Source organism: Pollicipes pollicipes, unplaced genomic scaffold (assembly GCF_011947565.3).
Source record: "Pollicipes pollicipes isolate AB1234 unplaced genomic scaffold, Ppol_2.1 Scaffold_5724;HRSCAF=6776_pilon_pilon_pilon, whole genome shotgun sequence".
NCBI lineage: Eukaryota > Metazoa > Arthropoda > Thecostraca > Pollicipedomorpha > Pollicipedidae > Pollicipes > Pollicipes pollicipes.
In genome coordinates this window covers 41,343,648-41,369,738 of record NW_023596746.1, presented here as the reverse complement: position 1 = coordinate 41,369,738, position 26,091 = coordinate 41,343,648, and the positions used below count along the sequence as shown (strand labels likewise).

Genomic DNA, 26,091 nt, shown 5'->3' with positions numbered 1-26,091 from the left:
GCTCTTAATCATTGACGTGTATTTAGAACCAATTTTATGACGCAAATTAGCATCTGTGTGATGCATTTTCACCACATTGCCTGTTATACAGGTGCTTTGTCTGCCGCAAACTTTGTGTGGCTTTTGTCCCCGCACCACAGCTTTTCGCAGCTGTGCGCTCAGAGCAAAGTCAAAGTATTCCATGTGTTCCGCGCATTCCACGTAGCAAGGATGGCAGCTTTGTGACACCGCATAGAGTCCGTGCCGCCGTGCTCTCACCACGACCGGGGCCACCAGGACAGGAGCGGCGATGCAAACAAGAGAACTGGTTGGCATGTGAATGCACCGGTCTTGACTGAACTGTCTGAACAGAACCCACCATAACCAGACCGAGGCAGGGAGTGTCAGTAGCGCGGGGGTTTCACGGCGTGTCTGGGAAACCAGAGGTACCGGGTTCAGTTTCACGTGGTCGCAGCTTCACCGCCCTACCTTACAGAGTGACAGGCAGGCGATGTCGTATAGTCCCAGCTGCTGAGGTTGTCGTAAAACCCCAAGGGCAAGAACGACAAGGGTTGCAATATTCGGTCGCTTGTGTGGCAGGGCTGTCGCGACTTTTTTCCCGATTTTGCATCCCTGCACTGAGTTGTACTGCATATTGCGGCACCCCTTGCTCAAAATTTGTCGAGCAGCATCGTACCGGGCGGATGTCAGCCCAGTATCGAAGCTCTTCAGACTTGATTGATGGGCCTGGATGGGCCCAGCTTATAGTTGCATGCTTTACACCTTGCTGGATGAATACTGAGAACGACGAGCTGGTATATAGTGCTGAAGCTTCCATTTCCCACTACTTCTTGCTAAACGGATGTCCCCCCACAAAGATGGTTGATAGGATTTTTCGGTGTGATGCGATCCGTGTGGTGCTCAGCGAATCTTCCTAATCAGCCATGAGAGTGTAGCTCACAATATTTGTGTTAGTTCACGCCTAAAGTGCCTGCCATTTGCTGCTAGTTGCCGGATTTACATTGCGGGACAGCCCGCTATCCAGCAGATGCTTGCGGCCGTGTCTGTGTGCCGCCGGACACCATTGAGGTCCGCGAGGTACCGTGCCGTCCTGTTGAAGAGCAGCGCGGCCGTTGACCGTCCGTGCCGTGCAGTTCACAGGGTACGGCGGCTCGCTGTTCAACAAGGACCCGTACGACAAGGACGACGAGGAGGCCGACGCCATCTACGACGCCGTCGACGAGCGTATGGACGAGAAACGCAAGGAATACCGCGAAAAGAAGCTCAAAGGTTTGCACACCGGTCCACTGCAGCCGGCGGAGTGGTGGTGCTCGTCTGTAGAAGCTTCCGCAATGCAAACAGCCTTGGACGCTATGGTGCCGGTGACATGTAGGGACCGTCTGCACGTGCGGGCACCGCGGTGATCGGTATTGGATACGCCTGTTTCATGTGGAGGTCAGGTGACCCTACGGTCCACCATTCTGGAGGGGCGGATGATCATGTATTATTGATCTATGATTGTGTGATTGTGCGGTGTGGAAGGCATTCGAAACTTAACATTTTTTACCACTATACGATTGGGCGTTTCATGGGACTTTGGTTCTCCTTGTCTCACAGTGTGGGTTACATAGTTGTTGTTGTTTTCCCATCGCGCCCATCCATGGGCATCTTATATTTTGAAACAGTGCAAATTCCCAACACCAAACATTGGTTTTGTGCTTCAACCTCGCTTTCGGCTGCAGAATCGGATCACCGTCGGCGGCTGTCTGCCGAATGTTGTCCAGTGTCTGTGTGGAGCTGCCTACCTCCTGCAACCATCCATCGTCCATCGCGCTCGATGTTTGAACTCCCCGAACCATCTGACGCCCAACCTCCCTAACACTCCTCCCTCGGACCCCCCCCCCCCCCCCCTCTCCCGCCGTCTGACGCCGCGCCCACCTGCAGAGGAGCTGGAGCGGTACCGCGCCGAGCGGCCCAAGATCCAGCAACAGTTCTCCGACCTGAAGCGAGACCTGGTGCAGGTCTCCAAAGACGACTGGGACAACCTGCCCGAGGTGGGCGACGCGCGGAACCGCAAGCAGCGCGCCCCGCGCGCCGAGAAGTTCACGCCGCTGCCCGACTCGGTGCTGGGCCGAAGTCTGGGCGGCGAGAGCGTGCACAGCATCGACGCCAGCAGTGGCTTAGCCTCGATCGTGCCCGGCACGGCGTCCATGGCGCCCGGCATGGTGACACCCTCGGGCGACCTCGACCTGCGCAAGATCGGCCAGGCGCGCAACACGCTCATGAACGTCAAACTGAACCAGGTGTCCGACTCGGTGTCGGGCCAGACGGTGGTTGACCCGAAGGGCTACCTCACCGACCTGCAGGGCATGATTCCCAACTTCTCGTCCGACATCAAGTGAGCGCGAGTGGAAGCAGCGGCGGCTGGACCGGGAGATGGCACGGGCTGGGCCCTTTGTCGACGTTTTATCGGCGTTGGCTTCTTGCGCGGTGTTAGGGACTTTGTGCGGCAAGTTCTGTAATTGTGTTCGTCTAGAATGCCATTTTGATCCGTTCAGCTGTCTCTCATTTCATGTTTCATTCGGATATCACTTAATCGCCATGGTGAGCTATCAGCTGTTGAATCTCTCTTATAATTCCGCTTTCATTATCCGGCGCTAGTCATTCAGTGTCCCCTGCAACTCCGGCACGAGGGGCTGAACCGATGCAGTCGTGTCTACAATTCATCTCGTCTGAATCTTTGCCATGTACCGATCCCCGCCATTGCGTTGGCCGTCACAACAGCCCGCTGAGGCGTCTGGCCGACACCGCGGCCGACACTCGGTGACCTCTGACCGTCCGGACCCCGCGCGCAGCGATATCAAGAAGGCGCGCCTGCTGATGAAGTCGGTGCGCGAGACGAACCCGCAGCACCCGCCCGCCTGGATCGCCTCGGCCCGCCTCGAGGAGGTCACCGGCAAGCTGCAGAACGCGCGCAACCTCATCATGAAGGTGAGCAGGCGGGGCGACACCCGGTCGGTCCGGTCCGGTCCGGGAGCATCGGGTGCTCAGGGCAGCGTGCGATACGGCGCCGGGATGTGCGCAGGACTGTTTGGGTCGTCTTGCGTGGGTAGCGAGTGGTCGGGGCGGTCGCCTGTGGACTCGTGGTGCTGCGATGTTGTCCTGTGCGTGTCGTGCTGGTCTCGGTCCGACGCATGGCTCGTCTTTGCGATGTCGTCCTGTGCGTGTCGTGCTGGTCTCGGTTCCGACGCATGGCTCGTCGCAAGAATACGTCATGGGCAGCGGGGCCCGATGATCGAGTCACATATCCAGCGTTAACATGGGCCGACCGTACTGTACCGCCTGTCTATAGGACAACATGAAATGGCCTGTCGTTCTAGGGCTGTAGTTATTGATAGGCAACATAGCGTTCAGCTTATTGTGTGTATTAACCAGACTTAAGAAGCGATTTCTATAGTGTATCAGTAAGATATAGGAGTATGTCATCTCACAAGCATCTGCAGCATCGGCATACTTTGTGGACCCTCGGGTCCGAATAGTAGGGGGTGTCGCCAGGGGTGACGCTAGCGGCCGCTATCCCCCTTACGTGGTCCCTGGTCCGCCACTGCCGGCGCCCCTCGCTGGGCGGCAGTGCGGCCGGCCTTTAGACTGACCCACTCTGGCGCCGCCGGCAGGGCTGCGAGGCCTGCCCCAACGCCGAGGACGTGTGGCTGGAGGCAGCGCGTCTGCAGCCGCCCGACACGGCCAAGGGCGTGGTGGCGCAGGCCGTCCGCCAGCTGCCCAACTCGGTCCGGCTCTGGCTGAAGGCCGCCGACCTCGAGCTCGAGCTCAAGGGCAAACGGCGCGTGTTCCGCAAGGCGCTCGAGCTGCAGCCGAACTCGGTGCGCCTCTGGAAGGCGGCTGTCGAGCTAGAGGAGGCGGAGGACGCGCGCATTCTGCTGTCGCGCGCCGTCGAGTGCTGCCCGACGGCCGTCGAGCTGTGGCTGGCGCTGGCGCGGCTCGAGACGTACGAGAACGCGCGCAAGGTGCTGAACAAGGCGCGCGAGAACGTGCCGACAGACCGCCAGATCTGGCTGTCGGCCGCCAAGCTCGAGGAGGCCAACGATAACGCGCCGATGGTGGTGCGCATTGTGGAGCGTGCGATCGCCTCGCTCTCGGCCAACGGCGTCGAGATCAACCGCGAGTTCTGGCTGAAGGACGCCGTGCAGTGCGAGCGCGCCGGCTCGGCGCTGACGTGCCAGGCCGTTATCACGGCCGTCATCGGCTACGGCGTCGAGGAAGAGGACCGCAAGAGCCAGTGGATGGAGGACGCAGAGGCGTGTGCCGCGCAAGGCGCCGTCGAGTGTGCGCGCGCCATCTACGCGCACGCTCTGGCCGCGTACCCCAGCAAGAAGTCCATCTGGCTGGCGGCCGCGTACTTCGAGAAGTCACACGGCACCAGGTGGGGCCGGGCGGGCGGCTGGGCCCGCGCGCGGCGTGCGGTGTGCGCTCCGATCTCGCTCTCACTCTCCGCGGGAGACCACTGCCCCGTTTTGGACGCAAATTAAAGAGGGGTCACGTAGTCGTGCTTGGAATCAGGAATCTCTTGGCTCCCTTGTCATGTTTTTTGTATGCCATTGCATCCTGAGCGGGGTGTGTGTGTTCGTCTGACGGATCAGTCGGTGACCGGATCAGTCGGTCCCGACCGGATCAGTCGGCCCTGACCGGATCAGTCGGCCCTGACCGGATCAGTCGGTCCCTGACCGGATCAGTCGGTCCTGACCGGATCAGTCGGTCCTGACCGGCTGCTCCGTCACGACTGGCGTCACGGCGTGGCAAGGTCACGCACCGCCGCCGTGACCAAGACGTGACCCCTGCTCAGCGTGCCGCGCGGCAGCTCCTGCCGCCACCGTTTTCTGTGTGTTGCCTTTCAAGGAAGGTCATGTTTGTGATGACGTTGTGCCGGTTGTGAGATCCTGCTGTCGTTGCAGGGAGAGTCTGGAGACGCTGCTGCAGCAGGCCGTTTTGCACTGCCCCAGAGCTGAAGTGCTCTGGCTGATGGGCGCCAAGTCGAAGTGGTTGGCGGTAAGTAGTGAGGAGTGGGGAGCACCGCTGCCGGGCTACAGCGGCGCGAGTCGGGGGAATGCTTGCCGGCGCTCGGCTCGTTGGAACGGCTTGTACCGCCACAGGTACATTTACAAATACGGTACATTTACATTTACATTTACGGTAAAAATCCCGATTAACGGGATTTGATACTTGCTCTTGTTGTCATTGGAGCTTTCTGATGCGCTCAGCTGCTGAGGCTATGTGGTGTGGCCTGTCTCACCCGTGCAGGAAAGGGGGGCACCGCTTGGTGTCGAACCCCGCACCCCAGGTTTCCCAGACGGGCAGTGGAACCACTACTCTATCGGTACTCAGATACCTGCGCTGAACGGTCGCGTCGCTGAACCATTATGCTTCCCTGAAGCGTTTGAAAGTGCAACTGCATCTGACTTCCATAGTTGACACTGACCGCTTCGTCGGTGTGATCTTGTCGGAAGGACCACAGCGGTCCTTTTGGACCAGAGTCATCAACGGAAGTAGCCTATTAAGAATGCGACTTGTAGGAGACCGTGTCGTCCCTGGTGTTTTCATACGTGGTGATCTGGACCATTTACACCACCGTTACTTTCATCCTGCTCAGACTGACGCTTCGGCGGCCATCATAAATATTTACCATATGTCGTGCTGTCTGCGCCCCGTTCACCATGTGATTATGATATCCTGCGAGCACGCGGCAGCTCAGTGACCTCAGCGGAGCCATCACTTCTCGGCTGATGCTTATCTCGCATTCCTTATTGCCGATATCGTGACCTCTGACCACCGTTTGCTTCGCCGCGGGACCACACTGACCGTCCGGCCAGGTGTCTGGACCGCGTCTGGGCCAGGCCGAACCCGCGTAACCGGCGCTTGACCCGGTCCGGACCGGCGCTGGACCCGGTCTGGACCGCGTCTGGGCCAGGCTGGACCTGCGTAACCGGCGCTGGACCCGGTCCGGACCGGCGCGGGCGCTCTGACTGACCCCGACTCCCCGGCCGACAGCGGGACGTGCCAGCGGCACGCTCCATCCTGTCGATGGCCTTCCAAGCCAACCCCAACTCGGAGGAGATCTGGCTGGCCGCTGTCAAGCTCGAGTCCGAGAACAACGAGTACGAGCGCGCGCGCAAGCTGCTCTCCAAGGCGCGCTCCAGCGCCCCCACGCCCAGGTCGGTCGCCGCTCGTGCTGCTGGGACTGCGGTGTGCCTGCCTCAGCGCGGTGCAAGCCTGGAGCTGATTTGTAAGAGCTGGTTGGTGACAGCAGCAGCTTTTAATCGCTTCTTCCGTCGGACGTGCTACAGAGGTTGAACTCGTGCGGGCCAGTTAAGTTGGTGCAGCTCTTGCAATGCTCATGCTTATGGTCGATCGCTGGCTATTTTCTACCACATAGTTTCTCACAGCCAACGGGTGGTAATTCCGCCAAGGAAGGCATTGAACCTGTTGCCCTTCAAAGTCGCGCAGTCAGTATTTGCGGAAACTGGGCGTGGCTACAACGATGGCGGTGATCATCCGTCTCAAATCCGCGAGTCGAATCAGCCCAAATTCGCGGGTTGGCGCCCGTCGAACGAATTTTGTGGTGTGGTTGGAGGTGGGCGTTGAGCTCATGTGCATGAATATCTGTACATGGTTAATCCGTACGATGATCATTCTGAACTGCTCATTTCGAACGCAAATGAACATTATAGGCTATCCAAGGGTTTGCTGCAGTATCATTTGATGACCAAGTTTGCCAGCGAAGCTTTTTTAATGAAGGCGGTAAAACTACAGGGCCGGCGAACAACACGCAACATAATAACCCAGTTTTGTGTGTAGGTTTGTGTTTGTATGTCCAGCTAAGTGTTCAGCTTTGGTGGATTTTAGGTGTAATGAAATGAAATTATGTTTCTTTGTTTCGGTATATAAAAACATTAGTTTGTGAAGGCTAAGGAAGGTCACATAGCCAAGTAGCGAGGTCATGCCATAAACCATATACAACATCCCTGATCGGGAAAGGATGCATTGTGCCTTTGTGCGTTTGGATTTTTTAAAAACTCCTAGTCATTCTTCTTGAAATGACAATCTATAGAGATTCTTGTTAAATCGCTAAACAATTCTTGGGCCCGAACTCACGCCGTTTACGCTCCGAACTCTCTAAGAAATTGTACAGCTTGATTCTGAAGCAAGATATACTTAGTAAAGATTATCAATGATCGCTATAAGATGGTGGTTATTTATAAGATCTTCAGGTTATTTAAAAGTTATCAATGCATTTCGTCAGGTTATAAAATATTGCGTGCTATGTATCGGTTTGTTATGGCATTGCACATGGGATCTCCGAATACCAACCAGCCATATACGTGTCACGATCGATTAACCGTTAATTCTGTGTGGATCTTAGGTGCCTGGTTTTGAGCAACGCAGGACAAAGCTGAAGTCATTCTCATTCACATAAATAGGCAGTCCTTTAAATCGGGCATAACGCAGGACAGCTGCCAGGCTTGAGAAAAGTTGGCCTTGAAGCGTCGCAAAGAAAGTATGCTCTTTTATGGCATGTCGGCTCCTGGAGGCCCCACGCGTTGCGCTTAGGATTGTCACTCGGAACTTGTCGGAGATCGGTCTTAAAACCTGTTCTCACCACCTCCGTGCCACGTGATGTGTTGTGATGTCTATCTTCCTGAAGAAGACGCTGGTAGCTGTACGGGCCATTTTTAACTTGTTTCCAGGTGACAGCACAGCTGTCAGGAACTTCCTTTGCCTGCATGAGGACAGGGTCGCATGTGGTAGCATTGAGCCCGGGACGCTGGGCGTCGACCCTGCGCCGCCGGCGGGCTCCCATTGTGGTGTGATGAGAACATCGTAATCCGACCAGTGGGACGCCCGAATGGGTACATCAGGGGAGCTGGCAGCGATCTCCTGGCCCGTGATGGCGGCTGTCATGCTGCCGGAGCCCCCAGGCAGACTGGGAAGCACCTCCGTGGACAGCACTATGTGATTAGGTTGGAAGTATATGTTGCTGGATCCCAGCAATCATTGATGCGGGTCTGCACGACTGGATGAAATTAACTTGCAATTGTTTACTGTGAGGATTTGCCTTAAACGCGTGACACACTAAGCTCAACATGCAGGGACCAAAATCGTGATTAAAACCTTCGCATCAGCGACCCGAGCTCATGTCTGTATACACCCCTGCCAATCTGTTTTTGAAATATCGGACTCGTGATTGCTACTTAATAGCGACACTTCGTAAGATGTGAGCTACTAAGTAATACATAATGCCACTGGGTCGGTTTCGGTACCAGGCTACGAAAAGGCAGACCATAAAAATACTGTTCAGTTTCAAACAAACGAAAAATAAACAGAATCCGCGTGAACAGCAAATCAATGAAAACCCAGATTAAAGCTGCGTTTACGATTGTCCTATGCGCATGCGTGTAATTGAAAGGTCTGTGCTGATGGGCGCGTCCTCGCTCACGAATCTTGGGTGATATTTCTTTTCGTTCCATATTTATTTTTAAACGCAACCCCGCAGCGTGCTGATCTCCGTTCAGTTTGTTTGCGGAGAGGCGCCAGAAGCGCACCCGACCGCGTTATTCTTGGCGGTGGCGAGCGGCCGGCGCCGCCGGTGCGCTCGCCCGTCGCAGTCTCGGGAGCGCAGCCTGTTTTTGTCGCGCGTGGCGCGCACAGCTCGTCCATCGCGCCGCTGGCTGGGCCGACCTTCGCCGCAGCACGAGTGGCCGCGCTGCGTACCGCCACGGGGAGATGAAACCGGTCCGACTCGGACGCGGCACGGCCGGCCGCCGCGCTGGCCCGGCTCGGCCAGCACGGTGAGTGGGCGGCTACGGGCGGCCCGCGCTGCCGGCGGCGTGCCGCGCATGCGCGCGCGCAGCCAGGTCACGGGTGGCGGTGGGCGCCGGGACCGGACCGTGCCGGGTGATGACCCGCGGGGCGGCGGTCAGTCGGTCCGGCCGGACGGGTCGGGCGGCGTGCTCGGGTCGCGCACCGGTGCCGGGGCCGGTGCTGTCCCGGCCGGCGGCTCGTGTCCGCGCCCGGAAGTGACCGTCACAGCCGCTGATGGCGGTCTGCTCCGCCGGCTGGCATGCCGGAGTGTCTTCGGCAGGCTGCCGTGTCCACCGGTGTCGGCTCTGACACACCACACGGCATGCTGTCGCGTCTCGGACGGACTGCTGGCGTCCGTTCGCCGCAGGGCTGGGCGGGTTATCCGGCAATCGCGGGGTTTGCCGGGCGTCTCCGCTTCTGCGGTATTTGGCCGACAGACCAGCACGGCGGCGTCTGTCGCATTTGGCGCCGCGCGTGATGCAAGATTGCGGTGCCGCGGTACCCGCAACCGATGCTGCATGAGTAGGAATATTAGAGCGGTGCGGATGCTGACAATACGCGAGCCTCGGCGCAGCCTCGGCGCCACCAACAAATGATGGTCCGTATTGAATGTATCTGGAGCCGCCAGCAGTTAAACGTGGGCCGGTTCAAGGCCTTTAACCCCATGCACCTAGCCTGGTGCTGGTACGTTACCGGCATCGGATTCTTTAGAAAACAGTGCCTCTTGCACGTCCTGCAATGGGCTGCGGTGTTTTCCGTCCGGCTGCCGGGCGCGGATTACGACGGCGCCAAGGACGCCGCTGACGTGATGTGTCTATACCCTTTGTCCGACGTCGGCTGGCTGGCCAGCGTTGGAAGTGCGGCGGCCTCGGCGAGTCCGTCGAGGGGGCCACGCGGTGGCGCTGCGACAGTGACCGTCTCGATGCTGCTGGGACGAGGTCTGTCCGCTTGTCTCGTCGCTCGGTGCTCCTGCTTTAGACGGGGCTGGCTGCTGGTGCGCTACGGAGCATGGCGTTCGGGGTTGTCACGAGCGCGCGTCGCCGCGCGCTGCTCGTTTCAACAGGTTCTCCGGTCAAGGACGGGAAAGGACGGTCTGAATGGCGTCAGCTGGGGGCGTGCTCGGCTGCTGCAGCGGCTCGTGACTGAGGCTCCGGTGCCGGTGGGCGGGGGATGAGGTCACCTAGCTGCCGGCCCGGCAGCAGCACTACCTCCGCATCCGGCTCTCTGCCGACCGCCGCGCTCGTGACGGTCCGAGTCAGGCGCGCGGACCAGAGCCGAACGCTGAATCACAGCCAGCCGAGCTCGCAGTCGGTCAGACGGCAGGCGGTTTCGTTCTTTATTCTCCCGGAGCCGCCCGCCACAGAGAAGAGCCCGCGTCCTCCGGGCTTCTCCCCGCTCCCCCTCAGACCTCTCCCATCCGGAGCCGCCCGCCACAGAGAAGAGCCCGCCCCCTCCGGGCCTCTCCCCGGTCCCCTCAGACCTCTCCCATCCGGAGTCGCTCGCCACAGAGAAGAGCCCGCCCCCTCCGGGCCTCTCCCGGCTCCCCTCAGACCTCTCCCATCCGGAGTCGGTCTCCAGAGATAAGGTCCAGCTCGCTGCACCCGAGCAGCCGGCTCCCAGGGAGTCTCCCGAGACTGGCTCAGGGTGGACGCGCCGGCGGCGGCGGCCATGGCGAGGCAGGTGTGCTGCCGCGGCGGCTGCCACCGCCGCCGCCGCCGCCGCCGCCGCCGCCGCCTCCGGCCGCCGCGCCCGCGTCCCTTTCGGGGCGCGCTCAGCGGCCGATCCGACGCCGGAGCACGCGATCTGGCCGCCGGGCTGCACAGTATCTCCGGATCAGACGCCGGCTGCTGAAGGACGCGCCGGCCGGCTGCCCGCCGCTCGCTCGCTCGCTCGGCGGCGCCCTGGGACGAGCCGGACGGGAAGGAAGAGAAACCGTTGCTCCCGTAGATCGAAGGGAATGGTGGAAATACCGGGTCTGTTTGCGTGCGGTTGTAGAGGCGGATACGCACGGCGCACAGCCTGCAGTACGAGTCATAGGGGAATTGATGTGGACATCTGCGCTTGCTATCACCTCCGTTAAATTGCATGCATGCATGTGTCGGCTGGAGTGTTTTCGTGACTTCATTGTCTTCATTGCTGATGCCAATTGTACCACTTGACGCTGATGTGGCCTCCAGCCGGGCCGTCAGTGACTCCACCCAGCTCCGCCACACGAGCGGCGGAGCTGCCGCACCGAGCGGCTCTCTCGGCCGCGGCCCGCCTCCAGTCCTGCAGTTGGGGATGCAGGCCTCCCCTCGTTCGACGTCGGCCCCCGGGACGGCGGGTGACGTGGCGGTGACGGGGCGCCTCGGCACGCGTCTGAATCAGGGCTGGCGCCGTTCGGCATTCCGCCGCGTGCCGTTTTGTCGGTGCGTCCGCCACTGCCAAAAGCGTCGCCGGAGGCCGACCGCCGGCGCGCCCAGCGCGACGGGCGGGGGCGGGGGCGGGGGCGGGCGGCTGTCGTCGTTCGTCTCTCGGCCGTCGCGGTCGGTTCTCAGCCACTCTGAAGAAGAGCCGTCCGGGTCACTGATGCGTCCACTGGCCAGATGGCAAGCTGCACGATGTGTGGCGGTTGTCGGGGAAATGAGGAACAGGTGACGGTGGTGCGTGAGGCAGCCGGCGTGGCGTAATGCATTCCTGTAGAACGTGCTCAGTCGGAGTCACCAGTTCTTTACTGCCAGCAGTGCAGTACTGCACATTTAGCTCACACTCATTGGTGTTCGAGAAAAAAGTTTTTTATTTTCACTCATTTATTGCAGGTGCTGCTTGGGTCAGTCGGGACAGCCACAAAATTATTTTGTCACGAAAGAAGTGCGATGAGAACTAAATGGCTGCAAACCCCCTGCATGATGCATTGAATTGTCGGCCCTGACTGGTTCGGGGACAAGGATGGTGTCCACGGGACGCTGTTCAGGATGATCATTAGACAGCCGGGATGGGTATGCCATATGGAACAGAAAGTTGCAATTTTTGTCCAGGCCTTAAGTGAGTCAAGATAACGCCGTCAGAGTGAAGTGCGAATGGTTCTACGATTCAGACACGTCCTAACTTATGGCACCGCGTCTTCCGCACAGGAATTTAACGGCTGGCTTGCGTTGAATGTAATCGGCGTGCACGTTTCACAGCCATTAGTGTCACACACTGTTGACCTAGAGAACGCTGGACGGTTATTTGGTATATCTACATGGTGTTAGGAGATTTGTCATTGGCTTCGAGGCAGGCTTGTGGCTGCTGCCCACTGGCTCTCCAGCTGGCCGCTAGTGGCCGCGCCCCTGCCGGCGTTTAGAGGTCGGGTTCAGGCTGCCTCCGCCTCGGAGCAGGCTGCTGTCGGCCGGTGAACCCACCTCGCCTGCCTGACCCACAGGCTGCTGTCGGCCGGTGAACCCACCTCGCCTGCCTGACCCACAGGCTGCTGTCGGCCGGTGAACCCACCTCGCCTGCCTGACCCACAGGCTGCTGTCGGCCGGTGAACCCACCTCGCCTGCCTGACCCACAGGCTGCTGTCGGCCGGTGAACCCACCTCGCCTGCCTGACCCACAGGCTGCTGTCGGCCGGTGAACCCACCTCGCCTGACGGACCCACTCTGGTGGGGAGCACACGGTCGTGGAGGAGAGGGCCGACGTGAAACCCCTGCTCCAGAAGAGATTCCGTATGGGGGATAGGTGCTTAAATGGCTGACTACATGTTGTCACGTTGTTTTATAGTAATTTGCGGTGGAGTTTGGATTGAGAGGAGCTTTTGGCGGAAAGACGTTAAATTGAGAATCGCGTTCAGTGCAACAAAAGGCAGATTTAAGCAGGCTTTCTGCATCCACGGCGTGAAAAGTCGATATCTGGTCTTTCTGCAGTACAGCGGACCCTGCCCTTCATGCCCGCTCCTCTTTTACGGATGAAAATGCGTAGCTCCGTTAGTGATCTGCTTTGCAGTGTCAACTCGCCCTGTGGAGCGTATTTGTTCGGTAGCGGATGTGTTGTGGGTTTTGAGTGAATGCGGTTGTTTTTCTGGTGACGCCCGACTTGGCGGGAAACGTTATGCCGGCTATACCCTACCCTACCATGACCATAACCTAACCCGTCGATGTTTAGAGATTTCGTCTGAGCGTTTAGTAGGTTGGATTTCTGGCATCAGAGCTCAAGCTGGGCAGTGCTTGTCGTGGCGTGGGCCCCGACCCCGCCCGCCGTCCGATCACGGAGCTCCGGGCCAACGGCAACATTTTGCGGTGAAAGCTTACGCGCCGCAATGCCCAGCACGGGCCGTCCCGCCCTCCGATGTCGTCTGGTTTTGGGTGCGGCCGCTGCCACCACCGGCCGAAGGCTATTCCAATCAGGAGCAAATAGTGAGCGTCCAGAGCGACTCGAACCCACCCCGCCACGGCTGGCTGATTTGGAAAGCAGTTGCCCCAATCAACTAAGCTACCGGGACAGACAGGGCTGATGGCGGGAAGGAGGAGGGTTGTTGAGCATAAAAGTGACTTTGAAAACAAAGGTCATGAAAATTTAGCAAGAGCAAGCTGTGGTTTTATGGCTGTCCCCTTACCCTGCATTAAAATCGACGTTCCGTTCCATTGTATACGGTACGACCGGTGCCAGGCGCAAACTTTTGAAACGTAAGGGCCAGGCGCCTACTTTTGTAAGAGAGGGGGTGGGGGGGGGGGACGATCTCGAGGAGGTTCCAGACAGAAGCTGTTATGGGTTGCTTGCAGGAAGCAGCAGCGTAAGGTGCTCATGCGTCAGGCGCTCTTGGAGCTGTTCACGTTCCGTTTTGGCATGCTATCAGGGACGGCGCAGAGGGGAGAGACGGTAGGGGAGAGAGTAGGGGAGGGGACGGCGCAGAGGGGAGAGCAACAGCAGGTTTGCTCCCTCACAATTTCGAGAGACCCTTTCGCTCAAGTTAAAAAGTTTGAAAGTACACATATCTTAACAAAATTCAGTTGACGGAAGCCCCATGTGTAAGAGATTTGTACGGAGTGCTCCATCAAATTCAATACAGAATACTAAGTCGGGCTCCAAGGGCCCTTCTCTACATCAGGAGGCTTGTTGTCTGGATAAGAATTTAGGGATTGTTTTTATTTGCTACGAATGCCCGTCGTTGGCTCGGGAGGCCCCCGCTATAAATGAGGAGTCTCCTGTCCTGGAAAAGGAGGCCCCTCTATATATTCGGAGGTCTCTACGCTGGACCAGGGCCTCTCTCATACCTCAGGTCACTGCTTCGGATAGGATGCCCTGTTTTGTGATATTGAGGCCCTTTGCCGGATTTGGGCGTCCCTTTGTGAATCGGAGGGATCCTGCTGTGGATTACGGGTTTTCCATGTGTATCAAAGGGCCCTGTATGGAACAAGAGGTCATGTCCTTAGATGGGCAGGCTGCCGGATCGGAAATCCCCTGAATTACTCGGAGAGTCCTTCTTCGGGATTTTTTTGCAGTGTCGGTATTGATTCACCTGGACATTGATGCATATCATAAATATTACATAATGGGCACGAACCCCTGCGCCCCCTCCCCTCCGTTGGACGCGACACGGAAGAGGCCACCTGTGGGGAGGCCCATTTTGTCCAGGATGCTCCGGGGAAAACTTGCCCCAAAACCTCAAAGGACTGGCGCCGCCCTTGCATGCCATAGTCGTAGTGCGTTGTGTAGGGCCCTTCAGGCCCCCTTATTGGATATTTTCTTCGGTCCCCACAGACCCGCATTCTTTAAGGGAGGGGCACTGTCGCGCGTGCCTCATATGGTGTGCTCCTCAGGGCGGCGTTGCCTTTTACGTCCTGCCCTCGTGCGCGACGCGAATCTTTCCACTCCGTCTAAAGGTCGGGATTGTTTAGTCAACTATTTCCTTCGAACTCAGATACGCTGTGCTTGATGCATTTGGAAGTTTGGGCGGTTGCGGCTGCTTGGCCTGCGACAGGCGGCTTGCCATTCGGAAGTTTGGGCGGTTGCGGCTGCTTGGCTTGCGACATGTGGCTTGCCATTTGGAAGTTTGGGCGGGTGCGGCTGCTTGGCTTGCGACAGGCGGCTTGCCACTTGGAAGTTTGGGCGGGTGCGGCTGCTTGGCTTGCGACATGCGGCTTGCCATTTGGAAGTTTGGGCGGGTGCGGCTGTTTGGCTTGCGACATGCGGCTTGCCATTTGGAAGTTTGGGCGGGTGCGGCTGCTTGGCTTGCGACATGCGGCTTGCCATTTGGAAGTTTGGGCGGGTGCGGCTGCTTGGCTTGCGACATGCGGCTTGCCATTTGGAAGTTTAGGCGGGTGCGGCTGCTTGGCTTGCGACAGGTGCCTTGCCATTTGCCGGCGTCGATGTAAACTTCGCCGATAGCTGAGTCACCGGCTGCGTTCGAAATGACTGATGAAATGTCAGTCTGGGGTCGCCAGCCACAGCTACGGGTGATTCATATCAGTGGCTTCCGTCGACACATGCATGGGTTTCTAGCTATTGTTTGCGTGCTCGGCGGGCGCCAGCGGCTTTGTTCTGTCAGACGGCACACAATGTGACTGCGCGTGGCGCTGCCGGCACTCGGCTTCAGAGCCACGGCACTCTGAATCGAAGTCTTCGCTGGAGCTTGTGGTGATTGTTCAGCCGCCAAGTGCAGGTGTCAAGCGGGGATCGTCTTCAAACAAAAGTGCTCTTAAACACTCCTGTTTTTTATTTTTTATTTGACTGAAATGTTTTGCATGCTTGCCTGGGTTCAGAGCTCAATGTTCAGAGCCAGGCAGAGTTTGTTGCGTGTATCCTGATGCGGCCACTCCAGACGGACAGATGCACTTCAGCGGCTTATTTTACCCCCAATTCCTTACCAGACGAGACCGCGGGACTTTCACGACATCGCCACAAGCACGATACGGCCAGGTCAACCCGCTGCGACCAGGCTGATTATCACTGGCCGGCTGGCCTTTCTGCGTCGATCGGGCCAAACCACGCGCCCGTGCTGGAACCCATGCCGCTGTCGCCGTGACCGCGAGTCCATCGTCTTTTCGCCAGGCCACGATGGTGGCTCTCCCGCAACGCGACGCCCCCGTTACGCCCTGCGCTGCGTTCCTTTCCGGAGCGTAATGCCGAAGGAAGCGGCTGGTGCTGGTGCACGACCACCACGAGCGGCCCGAAGCCCCTCATCAGTCGACGGCGCCCTTGATCTCGTGCCGTTTACCTTGAGGTGGCGGCGGCCGTGGGCGCTGGCCCGCCCCTGCGAACGTCAGCCTGGCTGGGCGGGCTGGGCGGCGGGCGCGCCGAGCGCAGCGGCGTGTTTACCGGCCGCGCGCGGCTCCAAGGTCAGCGACCTGCCACCGGCGCCGCCGGCGGTGCCGCCCAGCCCGCCCGTCAATCACCGCCGCCCAGCCCAGCCCAGCTCAGGTGCAGTATCCGCCGTTCGGGCCGCCCCGGCGCCGCGCGGCCCACCAGGCGGATGTTGACTCGGGCGCGCGGCCGACATGCGCTCCGTCCGGTCGGTCGCGGCCCGTCCGGTCGCTCGGTCGCGGCCCGTCCGGTCGCGCCGGGTCGCGCCGGGCTGAGCCCTCAAGGCTCCCCGGCTCCCGGCAGCCGGTGGCGGCCAGGTCCGGGCACAGCTGTGCGGAGCGTGGGCTGCTGCTGCAGGGGCGTCACCGCTTGGCAACTACGCAGTGCTTCGGGGTATCCCTGGTCGCCTACTGCGCGCTTGGTGTTTGATGGGGCATGCCCGCGGAATGGCCGATGGTGCTGAGCGCCCTCCATAAAGCCCAATCAACAGTGACGGGCCGCGCTTGGCAGCGGCCCCGCTACGGACGCGGAGCTCACAGTGACGGCGCCAGGGCGTCGTCACTCGGCGGCGACGCCGTGATATGACGCGCGCCGTGACGCCCCAGTCCGGGACGGCGGTGCGCCACCCCGCAGCTGTGCGCATCCGGTGGCGCCGGCGAGACGGTCGCGCGCCTGAGACGCGGCTCACGCTGAGCACGGGCCCCGGCGTGTTTGCCGGCTGTCGCTGCCGGCCACCGGCTGGGCGTCGACCCGCCGCTGGCGTCATACCGATGTCGGGAGGGCGGACGTTTGGTGTATTCCGAATGTGTTTTCAGGCGCGATTATGCTGTCGAATCGAGCGGGGGCGGGTCGTTGATTCAGTTCAGCGTTTTTAGTTGTGCGTCAGCCCCCTCAGGCGTGGCGGCGATGGGCTTTTGGAGGTGCTTCTTATGACGATTACGTCGCCACGTTCAGCTCGGCATGGATCGGGGCAGTGCGGCGGAAGCATCGGTGACAATCAATTCGTGATGCGAGGTCAGTGGCGGCCGGTGCCAACCCGCTGCCACGTGCGTCGCAGCCCGCCGGACCGCCTGCAGCCCAGACCCCAGACGGCCGCGACGCGTCAGTGGACACGCCACGTCCAGCTGCTGGCTGTGACACGTGCGGCGGCGGCAGGCGGCACGTGTTGGGCTCGCACGGACGTGACACGTGCGGCGGCGGTGGGCGGCACGTGTTGGGCTCGCACAAACGTGCCGCGCACGCCTCAAAAGCGGAGCGCGCTTTGCTGCGGACATGTCGGCGGGCACAAAAAGCTCTTACGGCTTATACGGCATGGTCTATGATTCGCATTGCCGGTAATCGGATTGCTTTGCAGTGAAGTCTAGAGAGGATTTATGCTGAACAAGGCCGTCTGATCGCAGCTGCGTCGCTCTGAGTAAGCTTGGTTTGTGTTCTGCCTGGGAAGATGCCACCGCCCGGAATATTACGTTACGTGCTTGTTCTCGGTCGCCTTGCTTGATACCAATTTTCAAGGTTCGCTTCTTATTTACTGTGGTAAAGCTCCTTGCCAAACAATTACAGCGTCGAGCTACAAGCCATCCAGAGTGATCTGTTACATTCCGCAGCACTAACGCACACAGACGAGTCCATTTGGCACCAAACCACGCGCCGCGCACCACTTCGCCGCGTCCATTCCGGCCGTCCACACTTTGATCCGCGCACTGACCGATGGCGCGGCGCGGCGCGGCGGACAACGGGCTCCGCCGCCCGCCGCTCGGTCCCCAGCGTCGGCCTGCAGCGGCGCGGCCGCTCGCCTGTGGCGCCTCGCCTCGCCTCGCCTCGCGAGGCGGCGCGCTCGCCGTCGAATCGCGCGGCCGCTTCGCGCGGCCTACAGTCGGCTGGTGTGCACGTGCTGGGTCTTCACGATGACGGTGGTGTGCCGCAGCCGACGCTGGTTGCGGTCGACAGCTCCGTACCAGCCCCACACGATGGACATGATGATGAGTCCGACCACGTGGCCCACTATGAGACTGATGTACAGGTAGCGCCGCTGCTTCTCGCGCTCTTCCTCGGTCATGGTTATCTGGCGGGTCAGCTTGGTGAAGATGTCATCGTCTATGCCCAGCTTTTCGGCGGCTGACTTGTCGACCAGCAGCCAGATGGAGATGCCGAGCCCAACCAGCAGCGCCAGCGTCAACAACGTCAGGAGCAGGCCGTTCCACAGCAGCCAGCAGATCTGGCCGCAGCGCGTGCGGCGCGCCGCCGCGAAGATGAGCAACAGGTCGCAGAGCACGCTGAAGGCGGACACTGCCAGCGTCACCCACGTCGCGATCTCGAGCGTTTTTGGTGTGAAGTGATCAAGCACGTCGCGCGGCCATAGCCGGAAGTCGTGCTTGACCGCGTTGAGCACCGACCACACGAGCGCGGCCAGGTCAACAAGCAGGAAGATGACGCCGATCAGGATGGTGCCCGTGCGCAGGCCGAAGCAGCAGCAGCAGCGCGCCATGGCGGTGGCCGGGCTCCTCGCGCTCGCCGCTCGCTCTCGCTCTCCCTCGGCGCCGGCGGCCGGCACGGTACGTCAGCCTGGAACGTAAACAGCGGCCGTCAGCGGTGAGGTCGGCAGCGGCGGCAGCGGCGGCAGCTGGGACCGTCGGTCAGGCTGTCTGGGGGCTTTCCTCCGACCGAGACCCGCGTGACGGAAGCGCAGGCGCCGCGGACGGGCGCGGACGGGACGGGCACTGCAGCTGCCGCGCCGTCTCCGGACCGGCCACGTGACCGCCAGCCGCCGCGCGTGGGCGGCTGAGTGCGTGGACCACGGCACAGACGCTCGCAGTGACCAGGCGCCCGGGCGGCGAGCCCGGCTGACACCTCTCACAGACACGGAGGTATTCGCTCTCCTCCCCGCCGGGGCTCCTCCTCCCGCCGTGCCACTCCTCCCGTGGCTTACGCCTGGCTACGCGTTTGCCAAGCCCACCAGTTGTGCAAGCGCAACAGTTGCCGCCGGGCCCGGGTCGATGCAGCGGCGCCCGGCTGTCGGCCGGCTCCAGCACCGCCCATTGGTTGGGCTCAGACCGAGACGTTTGGTGGGATTCGGCTCCGCTCTCGGCTCGCGCGGACTGAACGATGGCTTGCAAGGAAACTCAGAGGTGGGCTTATTGCCCTCCCCGCTCTGTTTTCGCGCCTTTTGGAAAGACTGCCACACACCCCCACATCGCGCCTAGCATTGCATTCTGGGCGGACGCTAGGCCCGCGAACTACGTCGTTGAAAGCAATCGTGCTCGCTCAGTCACCAGAACGTTCCACCCGTCTCTGACATCGTCCACCGCGGCACACAAAGAACAGAGCCGTCCGGCTTCGCGGCCACCCGCTCACCCCTCACCTTTGACGTTGTGTTCACTGCCGCAGCGGCGCCGCGCCCCTCCCGGCTGACGGCCAATCTCCGACTGAGCGCGCCCTCTGGCGGCGGCCGCGGCGGCCTGGCGCGTCAGAGGCGGCCGCAGCCGGGCGTCCCGGTCCGCGCGCCGCACCCTGACCTGGAGCCGGAGCCGGAGCCGGCGCTGGCGCCGAGGGCAGAGGCTGGGGAGCGGCGCCCAGGCAGAGCAGCGCCGCGGCGGCCACCCTGCCTGGACTGTGGACCGGGCCCGGACGAGGGTGCCCGGTGCCGAGCGGCTTTGCCCGGACGCCGCCAGCGCTGACGGGTTTGTTGGGCGGACGGCGGAAGGCGCCGGAGCCGGCCGACGCTGGCCCCGATTGTGGAAAGAGGACGATGGGCGTTAGAGGAGAGGACGACTGCCAAGGTTGGGGGGGGGGGGGGGGGAGCTGGCTTGGCGAATATCTTGTTTGTTTTATGTGGTTTGAGCAGAGGCTGGTTATGTGTGCTTGGTACTTTTTCTGGTACATGGCTTGATTTCGGCGAGGCTTCTACGCATCAAGATGGATTTGGGGGTTTGGCCTGACCTCTGACCTTGTTGTCTGGCCGTCCATGTGTGGAGCCCGGTGGTGCTGATGCGGGCGACCCGCTCAAATTGCAGTTCACTCCCAAAGCTACCTCTGAACGGTGCTGACCTGAACTGAGCATCCGTGAAAAGAATGTCTTTCCATCTGCTGGATGGCCTTTGCTAAAGACAAAACAAAAGATGTAGCGAATAAACAACGCGGGACAAGGTAAAAAAAAAAACGAGTTGAGACTGGTGCGTTGCTGGGTAACGTCACTTCACAAGGCTCGCACGTGGTGCTGCCGCGCTGACGCGCTAATGCTCTGTTCGTTGCCCCGGTGTTGCGTGGGGAAATAACCACATACCAACATGCTGAGAAGACTACCACTCCGTGAGAAGTGGTGGAGTGGGCTTACGAGGAAATCTTGTTCGTGCTGTCACCGACATAATTTTTCGTGCGGTGTTGCACGACTACGAAGAACCCCTTGCGCCTGGTTTACGTGCCGCCATTTCGCCGTTCCGTGTGCGGAGTTGACGTCTGCGGCAGTCGCTTAGCAATGTCTGGTGACGGTGTCATTTGTGCAGCGACAGGACAGCGTCGTAGTCGATACCGGCTTGACTTGACGCCGGATGAGCGAGAGCTGAGCGTGTGCATTACGGGCAGTCTGGACGGACTTAGGAGCCAGCGCGTGGCGCGGGGAGGCCGCTTGATGCCGCCACCGTGAGCTCGGCCGGCCGCGTGCCGACGTCGGCGGCCGGCCCGTGACCCTGGCGGCGACCTTTCGCCGCGGGTCGGCGGCCGGTTCACGAGCCGGTCTCAGCCCCGCCCGGCGTCACGGCGGCCAGTCACGCGGGACTCGGTGCCGGGACCGCGCACCGTGCGCGGAGGCCAATCGGAGAGGTGCCTTTGCCCGCCGCCCACCGCGACCAGCAGAGAGGCGCCCCACCCGCCGCCCACCGTGACCAGCAGGGAGGCGCCCCCACCCGCCACCGTGCGCGGAGGCCAATCGTGGCCAGCGGAGAGGCGCCCCCACCCGCCTCCCACCGCGACCAGCGGAGAGGCGCCCCCATCCGCCGCCCACCGCGACCAGCAGAGAGGCGCCCCCACCCGCCGCCCACCGCGACCAGCGGAGAGGCCCCCCACCCGCCACTTACCGCGACCAGCAGAGAGGCGCCCCCACCCGCCACCGTGCGCGGAGGCCAATCGTGGCCAGCAGAGAGGCGCCCCACCCGCCGCCCACCGCGGCCAGCGAAGAGGTGCCTGTGCCCGCCGCCCACCGCGACCAGCGGAGAGGCCCCCCACCCGCCACCCACCGCCGCGCCGCACGCGAAGCGCATTGTCATTGATACGGGTCCGCGGGCTAGCTGATGGTGGACCGGCGGCACCGTGCCCTCCGGCAGCGGTGCCGCGGTAGAGTGTCGGGTCCGGCGGGGTCGGTCTCCCCCCCCCCTCCCCCAGAGACACCAGCTCCCAGTCCGTCTGCGTCAGGCGCTCCCGTCGCCGCCCGGTCAGGCCAGGCCGCGCTGGGAACGCCGGGACGTGCGGTCCCACAGCTGGCGTGCAGAGGTCACCACTCGCCAAAGGCTGGGCGATTCAGGGGCGCGCGCTGACGCGGAGCCACGCCCGGCATAGCGGCTGGGCTACCAGGACGGGCGCCGCCTGCGTGCACTGCTTCATGGGGCTAGCGGTAGCGGCGCCCGGCACGAAGCCCGCCACTGAACCTGCAGGCTCTGCGCGTAGTTCAGGCAGACGCTGTGTCCCACGACGCCTGGCTGTATGCTGTATACGCGTTAAACAGAGGCCTGGGGCGTCCGAACTCGGAGTTCTGGGGCGTGGCTTGGGGACAGACATGGGCCGGCATCCCACCTGAGACCTCTACGACGGGATCGCGGCTCCAAATGCTCGTGTCTGGACGATGTCTGGTCGGAGATGGGCGACATTTCCTGCCGGAGCGGGACGGCACGCCTCCATTGGCTGCGGAAGCCCTCCGTGCAGTCCCTTCTTCCCACTCATTCGGTTGCGTTTCATTGCCTTTTTGTAGATGCCATAACAAACGGTACCAGCGCCCCCCCCCCCCCCCCGTGCGAGGGTGCATGCATGGATGGGTGCCGGTACAACTCCGGGAGAGCCTGACCAGAGAAGCCTAGGCCCTGCCAACGATTGTTCTCATCGCCGGCAGTGCCTGGGTACTGCCGGCGACGACTGGCCGCCCCAGCCCAGCCTCCTCTTGGCTGTCGCCGGCAGTGCCTGGGTACTGCCGGCGACGACTGGCCGACCCAGCCCAGCCTCCTCTTGGCTGTCGCCGGCAGTGTCTGGGTACTGCCGGCGACGACTGGCCGCCCCAGCCCAGCCTCCTCTTGGCTGTCGCCGGGGCTGCCGCACCTGGCGTGTGCGGTACAGTAAAAGACGGATCGAGCGCCGTGGGACGGACGAGGCGGTTGTAGGCGGGATTGTTATCACCGTGTAGATAACGACACCACACTATTGTGGAAAAGAACCCGTGGGTTTTGGGAAGCCATGCGAATGGGACTCACACAAATGCATTGACATGTTCTTGGGTCATGAGTTTAACAGGCGAGGGCGTGCTGATAATCAGCGTCAGCGCACACGCATTTACACTAAACATCGCCTGAAAATTGACTGAGTATGAATCTTGCTTGTCTTGACATTTTGAAGAGACGAAATGTATGAATTTGCACTGGTTTACATTTTTGACAGTTGCAAAGACAGTGCAGTTAGGGTACATTATAAGGTATATATTGCGAAATTCTCCAATCTTTGGGTGGGCATTGATCACACTGGACAGGATATCTCGTCCGTGCAGGTTTCTCGGCCCATTTTCCCTTGGTTTGGCCCGCAGTGTCTTGCATTCTAGGTGAGTATCAGGGAAGTAATATTGACCGCTTTCCACTGGCGAACTTTGTGTCTGACGGTTTCGAAACATGTTTGTGAGTTTAGCCAGCACATGTGCCTACATGGTGTAATAAGTTTCACGTCTTCGTCTGCTCCGGTAGCTCATATAGGACATCAGCTATTAAAAACGCCGCAATACTGATGGGTCTGTCATTCTTGCACGATAGCACGCGATAGTTTGGACACATCGACCGACACTTGTGTCCACTACGATTGTCTGTTTCCTTTCGTCCTTCAGTATGAGTTTTATATCACTGCGGTACCAGAGCCCCAACTTCTGGACCTGCGTTCTACCCTTGTTTTTCAGTTTTTTGTTTGTTTTTGTGGGGGCGGTTGGGCAGTGCGTTATTTCCATGCTAATAGAATGAGTAGGTGACACAGTGTTAACGTTGCAATGTTGCAGATATGCGATGTATAGTCGAATCCATGGCATTAAAATTCCTTGAAAATACCTGATCACAACTTTCAGAGTATTGTGCTGCTTGCTGCTGAAGATTTCATGTTTGCACGATCACTAGCTGCGAGGACATACGTCCACCAAAAGCTTTAATGACGTTGCCGGGCCAGGCCGCCGAAGGTACAAACCTTGCGATGAGTTGCCGCGGAGACTCGTTCGTTCGGCCCCGCCCGCAGTCACAGCGTGACACTGTTCCCTGAGTCACTTGTCCCTGAGTGCCAACTAGCTCCAGGCCGCCTTGGGGTGCTGAATGACCTCGATCCGCCATATTTGCTGTTTTGGAGCCCGGGTCACGTCATCGGCCTCTGCGCTGTCCCGCCCTAGTTAAGCGTAAGAGGACTGTACGTGAATTCTGCAATCTGCTGTTTCCACCGTCTCGAGTTTATAATGGCTACGAATAGCAGTTTTTTTAGATAAATTGTGTGATAGGGACTTGTGACTTGCTCGTTCGCGACTCATGCTACCTCACCTCTCTGTGTTTCTGTCTCCATCTCCTCCGTCCTCGTCTGAGCTGACCTGACCTGACCCTCTGACCTCAGGGTGCTGATGAAGTCGGCCAAGCTGGAGTGGGCTCTGAACGAGACCGCCGCCGCGCTCCAGCTGCTCGAGGACGGCGTCCAGGCGTTCGCCGACTTCGCCAAGTTGTGGATGATGCGCGGCCAGATCCTTGAGTCGCTCGGCCGCGACGCTGAGGCCAAGGACGTCTACAACCAGGGGGTGTGTGCCGACGCACGGTGGCGCCATCTGCGCCGCCGCCACTCCGCGGCGCGTGACGAAGTCACCAGTTGCTAACTGCCGGGGCGGGGCGGGGTTTGTTGACGTCTGCACGAGGCGTGAAGCTAAAGGCACGGAAACTCAGCATAGTCATCAGCTGTGTGGAGCTCGGTGGGGAAGGTCGTGCGGCCCGCTGCGTGACTGCCGTTCCAGTGGCACGCTGTAGCGTTCGGGTACACGTGGCAGGTCGCTGATATGAAACAGATGCTGCACGTTAACGATGCAACGATCGGCGATTCCCGAATCGTGCGGGTGGCCGTCAGCGCCCGTCTGACGACCAGTACACCTGCCATACAGCGCAGGACCATGTGACAGCCCCTACTGGCGTCACGTGACGCGACGCCGGTGTGACGCGTGACGGCACTCCTTGCCTGGCAGAGGGGTCGGTGGCCGTGTCGCGACCTCCGCCATACGCCGGCCTGACGTCAGGCCTGTCCCGCCGCCGCCAGGTGAAGCAGTGCCCCCTGGCGGTGCCCATGTGGCGACTGCTGGCACGGCTCGAGGAGCGCACCGGCCTCCAGATCCGCGCCCGCTCCGTGCTCGAGAAGGCGCGCCTGCGCAACCCGCAGACCCCCGAGCTAGTGGCTGGAGGCGGTACGCGTGGAGAGCCGCGCTGGCCTGGCCGACATTGCTGGCGGCCTGATGGCGCGCGCTCTCCAGGAGTGCCCCAACTCTGGCCTCCTCTGGGCGGAGGCCATCTTCATGGCCGACCGTACGCGCCGCAAGACCACCTCGGTGGACGCGCTGAAGAAGTGCGAGCACGACGCACACGTGCTGCTCGCCGTGTCCAAGTGAGTTGCACCGTTGCCGCGGCCTCCCCGAGGGTGCGTCGCTGCGAGCCGGCGGCGCGTGCGGTCAAGGAATCTGCGAGGGCCCATGACATGTGTTTGGGATTCGGTTGAGCTGAGGTATTGAGCCCTGCCGCCGTCGTTGTCGCGGTGCGGGCCCTCCTTCTGGGCGTCGTTTGTTCGCACGATCGCAGGTAGGCCGAGACAGCGCCGGGCTGGGCGTGGCCGTGATGCGGCCAGCGCCTGGCTCATGTCACTGTTCGACGAATGACACCGTGCCTGGTGTCACCGAGACTGTCGCCGCGAGGCTGAACAGATGCCTCGCTGTCCGGACGGGGCGCGTCTGAACCGAGCGGTGTGGCACGTCCCCGCTCGGCTCGCGCATATGGACGCCGCGTCCGAGTGATTGGCTGGGCTGACGTGGCCGTCCCTCTGCAGGCTGTTCTGGGCGGAGCGTAAGCTGCAGAAGACACGCGACTGGTTCAACCGCGCGCTCAAGATCGAGCCCGACCTGGGCGACGCATGGGCCTACTACTACAAGTTCGAGTGCCAGCACGGCACGGAGGAGCAGCAACGGGAGGTGCTGCATCGCTGCGTGGCGGCCGAGCCGCGCCACGGGCCCGCCTGGTGCGCCGTCAGCAAGGACATCCGACACTGGCGGCTCAAGACCGAAGAGCTGCTGCGGCTGGTGGCCAAGGAGCTGCCGGTGCCGGTGTGAGGCGCCGCCGGGCGCCTGGTGACGGAAGGACCGCACGACGGCCGCGGCAGGTGTGCGCGCGTGTAAGAGACGGGCGCGTGTCGATCGGGTACCACCAGCTGGGGTCGGCAGGCGGTGGTTGCGCTGAGCGCCTGACGAGCCGTCGCCCTGCGCTTGTGTCGGTGTATGGTCGTGTGTGGTCGCGCAGTGCGCATGAATGGCAGCGTCGTGGGCTTCGCTCGGCCGATCCAAAGAGGCCGATCTTAATTCGTGTTGTGCGCTTCTGTTCCGACCTGATAATACAGGGCTGCTCTCCGCGGCGAGAGCGTATTTTCAATGCACTCGTCCTTCTGGTCGCCGGCTTTGGGTGTCTGATGACGTGTGGTGGCCGCTACTCGACCTCAGCCGTGAGGAAGCCCTGCCCCGCGGGAC

At 60.9% G+C, this 26,091-nt stretch overlaps 2 protein-coding genes across 2 annotated transcripts; one reads left to right on the top strand and one right to left on the bottom strand.

The window, feature by feature from the left end:
• Positions 1-1,149: 1,149 nt before the first annotated feature.
• Positions 1,150-25,515, top strand: LOC119102516 (pre-mRNA-processing factor 6). Its single transcript, XM_037225900.1, has 9 exons — positions 1,150-1,269; positions 1,924-2,377; positions 2,835-2,970; positions 3,654-4,420; positions 4,950-5,043; positions 6,043-6,206; positions 23,940-24,117; positions 24,624-24,965; positions 25,401-25,515. The coding sequence occupies exons 1-9, from the start codon at positions 1,227-1,229 to the stop codon at positions 25,419-25,421; spliced, it is 2,199 nt and encodes a 732-aa protein (XP_037081795.1). The 5' UTR covers positions 1,150-1,226; the 3' UTR covers positions 25,422-25,515.
• LOC119102517 (uncharacterized) lies at positions 17,625-19,523 on the bottom strand. The gene is made up of 2 exons (XM_037225901.1): positions 19,474-19,523; positions 17,625-18,677 (listed from the first exon to the last, which is right to left on the bottom strand). Exon 2 carries the CDS (start codon positions 18,598-18,600, stop codon positions 17,983-17,985), a length of 618 nt encoding a protein of 205 aa, XP_037081796.1. The 5' UTR covers positions 18,601-18,677; positions 19,474-19,523; the 3' UTR covers positions 17,625-17,982.
• Positions 25,516-26,091: the final 576 nt, after the last annotated feature.

What these genes read in the sequence shown, in the direction of transcription:
- LOC119102516 (XM_037225900.1), top strand. Translation starts at nt 1,227, where the DNA reads ATGGACGAGAAACGCAAGGAATACCGCGAAAAGAAGCTCAAAG. An exon ending in GAGAAGTCACACGGCACCAG is followed by an intron (nt 4,421 to 4,949) that starts GTGGGGCCGGGC and finishes CTGTCGTTGCAG; the next exon opens with GGAGAGTCTGGAGACGCTGC. An exon ending in TCCAGCGCCCCCACGCCCAG is followed by an intron (nt 6,207 to 23,939) that starts GTCGGTCGCCGC and finishes CTCTGACCTCAG; the next exon opens with GGTGCTGATGAAGTCGGCCA.
- LOC119102517 (XM_037225901.1), bottom strand. Translation starts at nt 18,600, where the DNA reads ATGGCGCGCTGCTGCTGCTGCTTCGGCCTGCGCACGGGCACCATCCTG.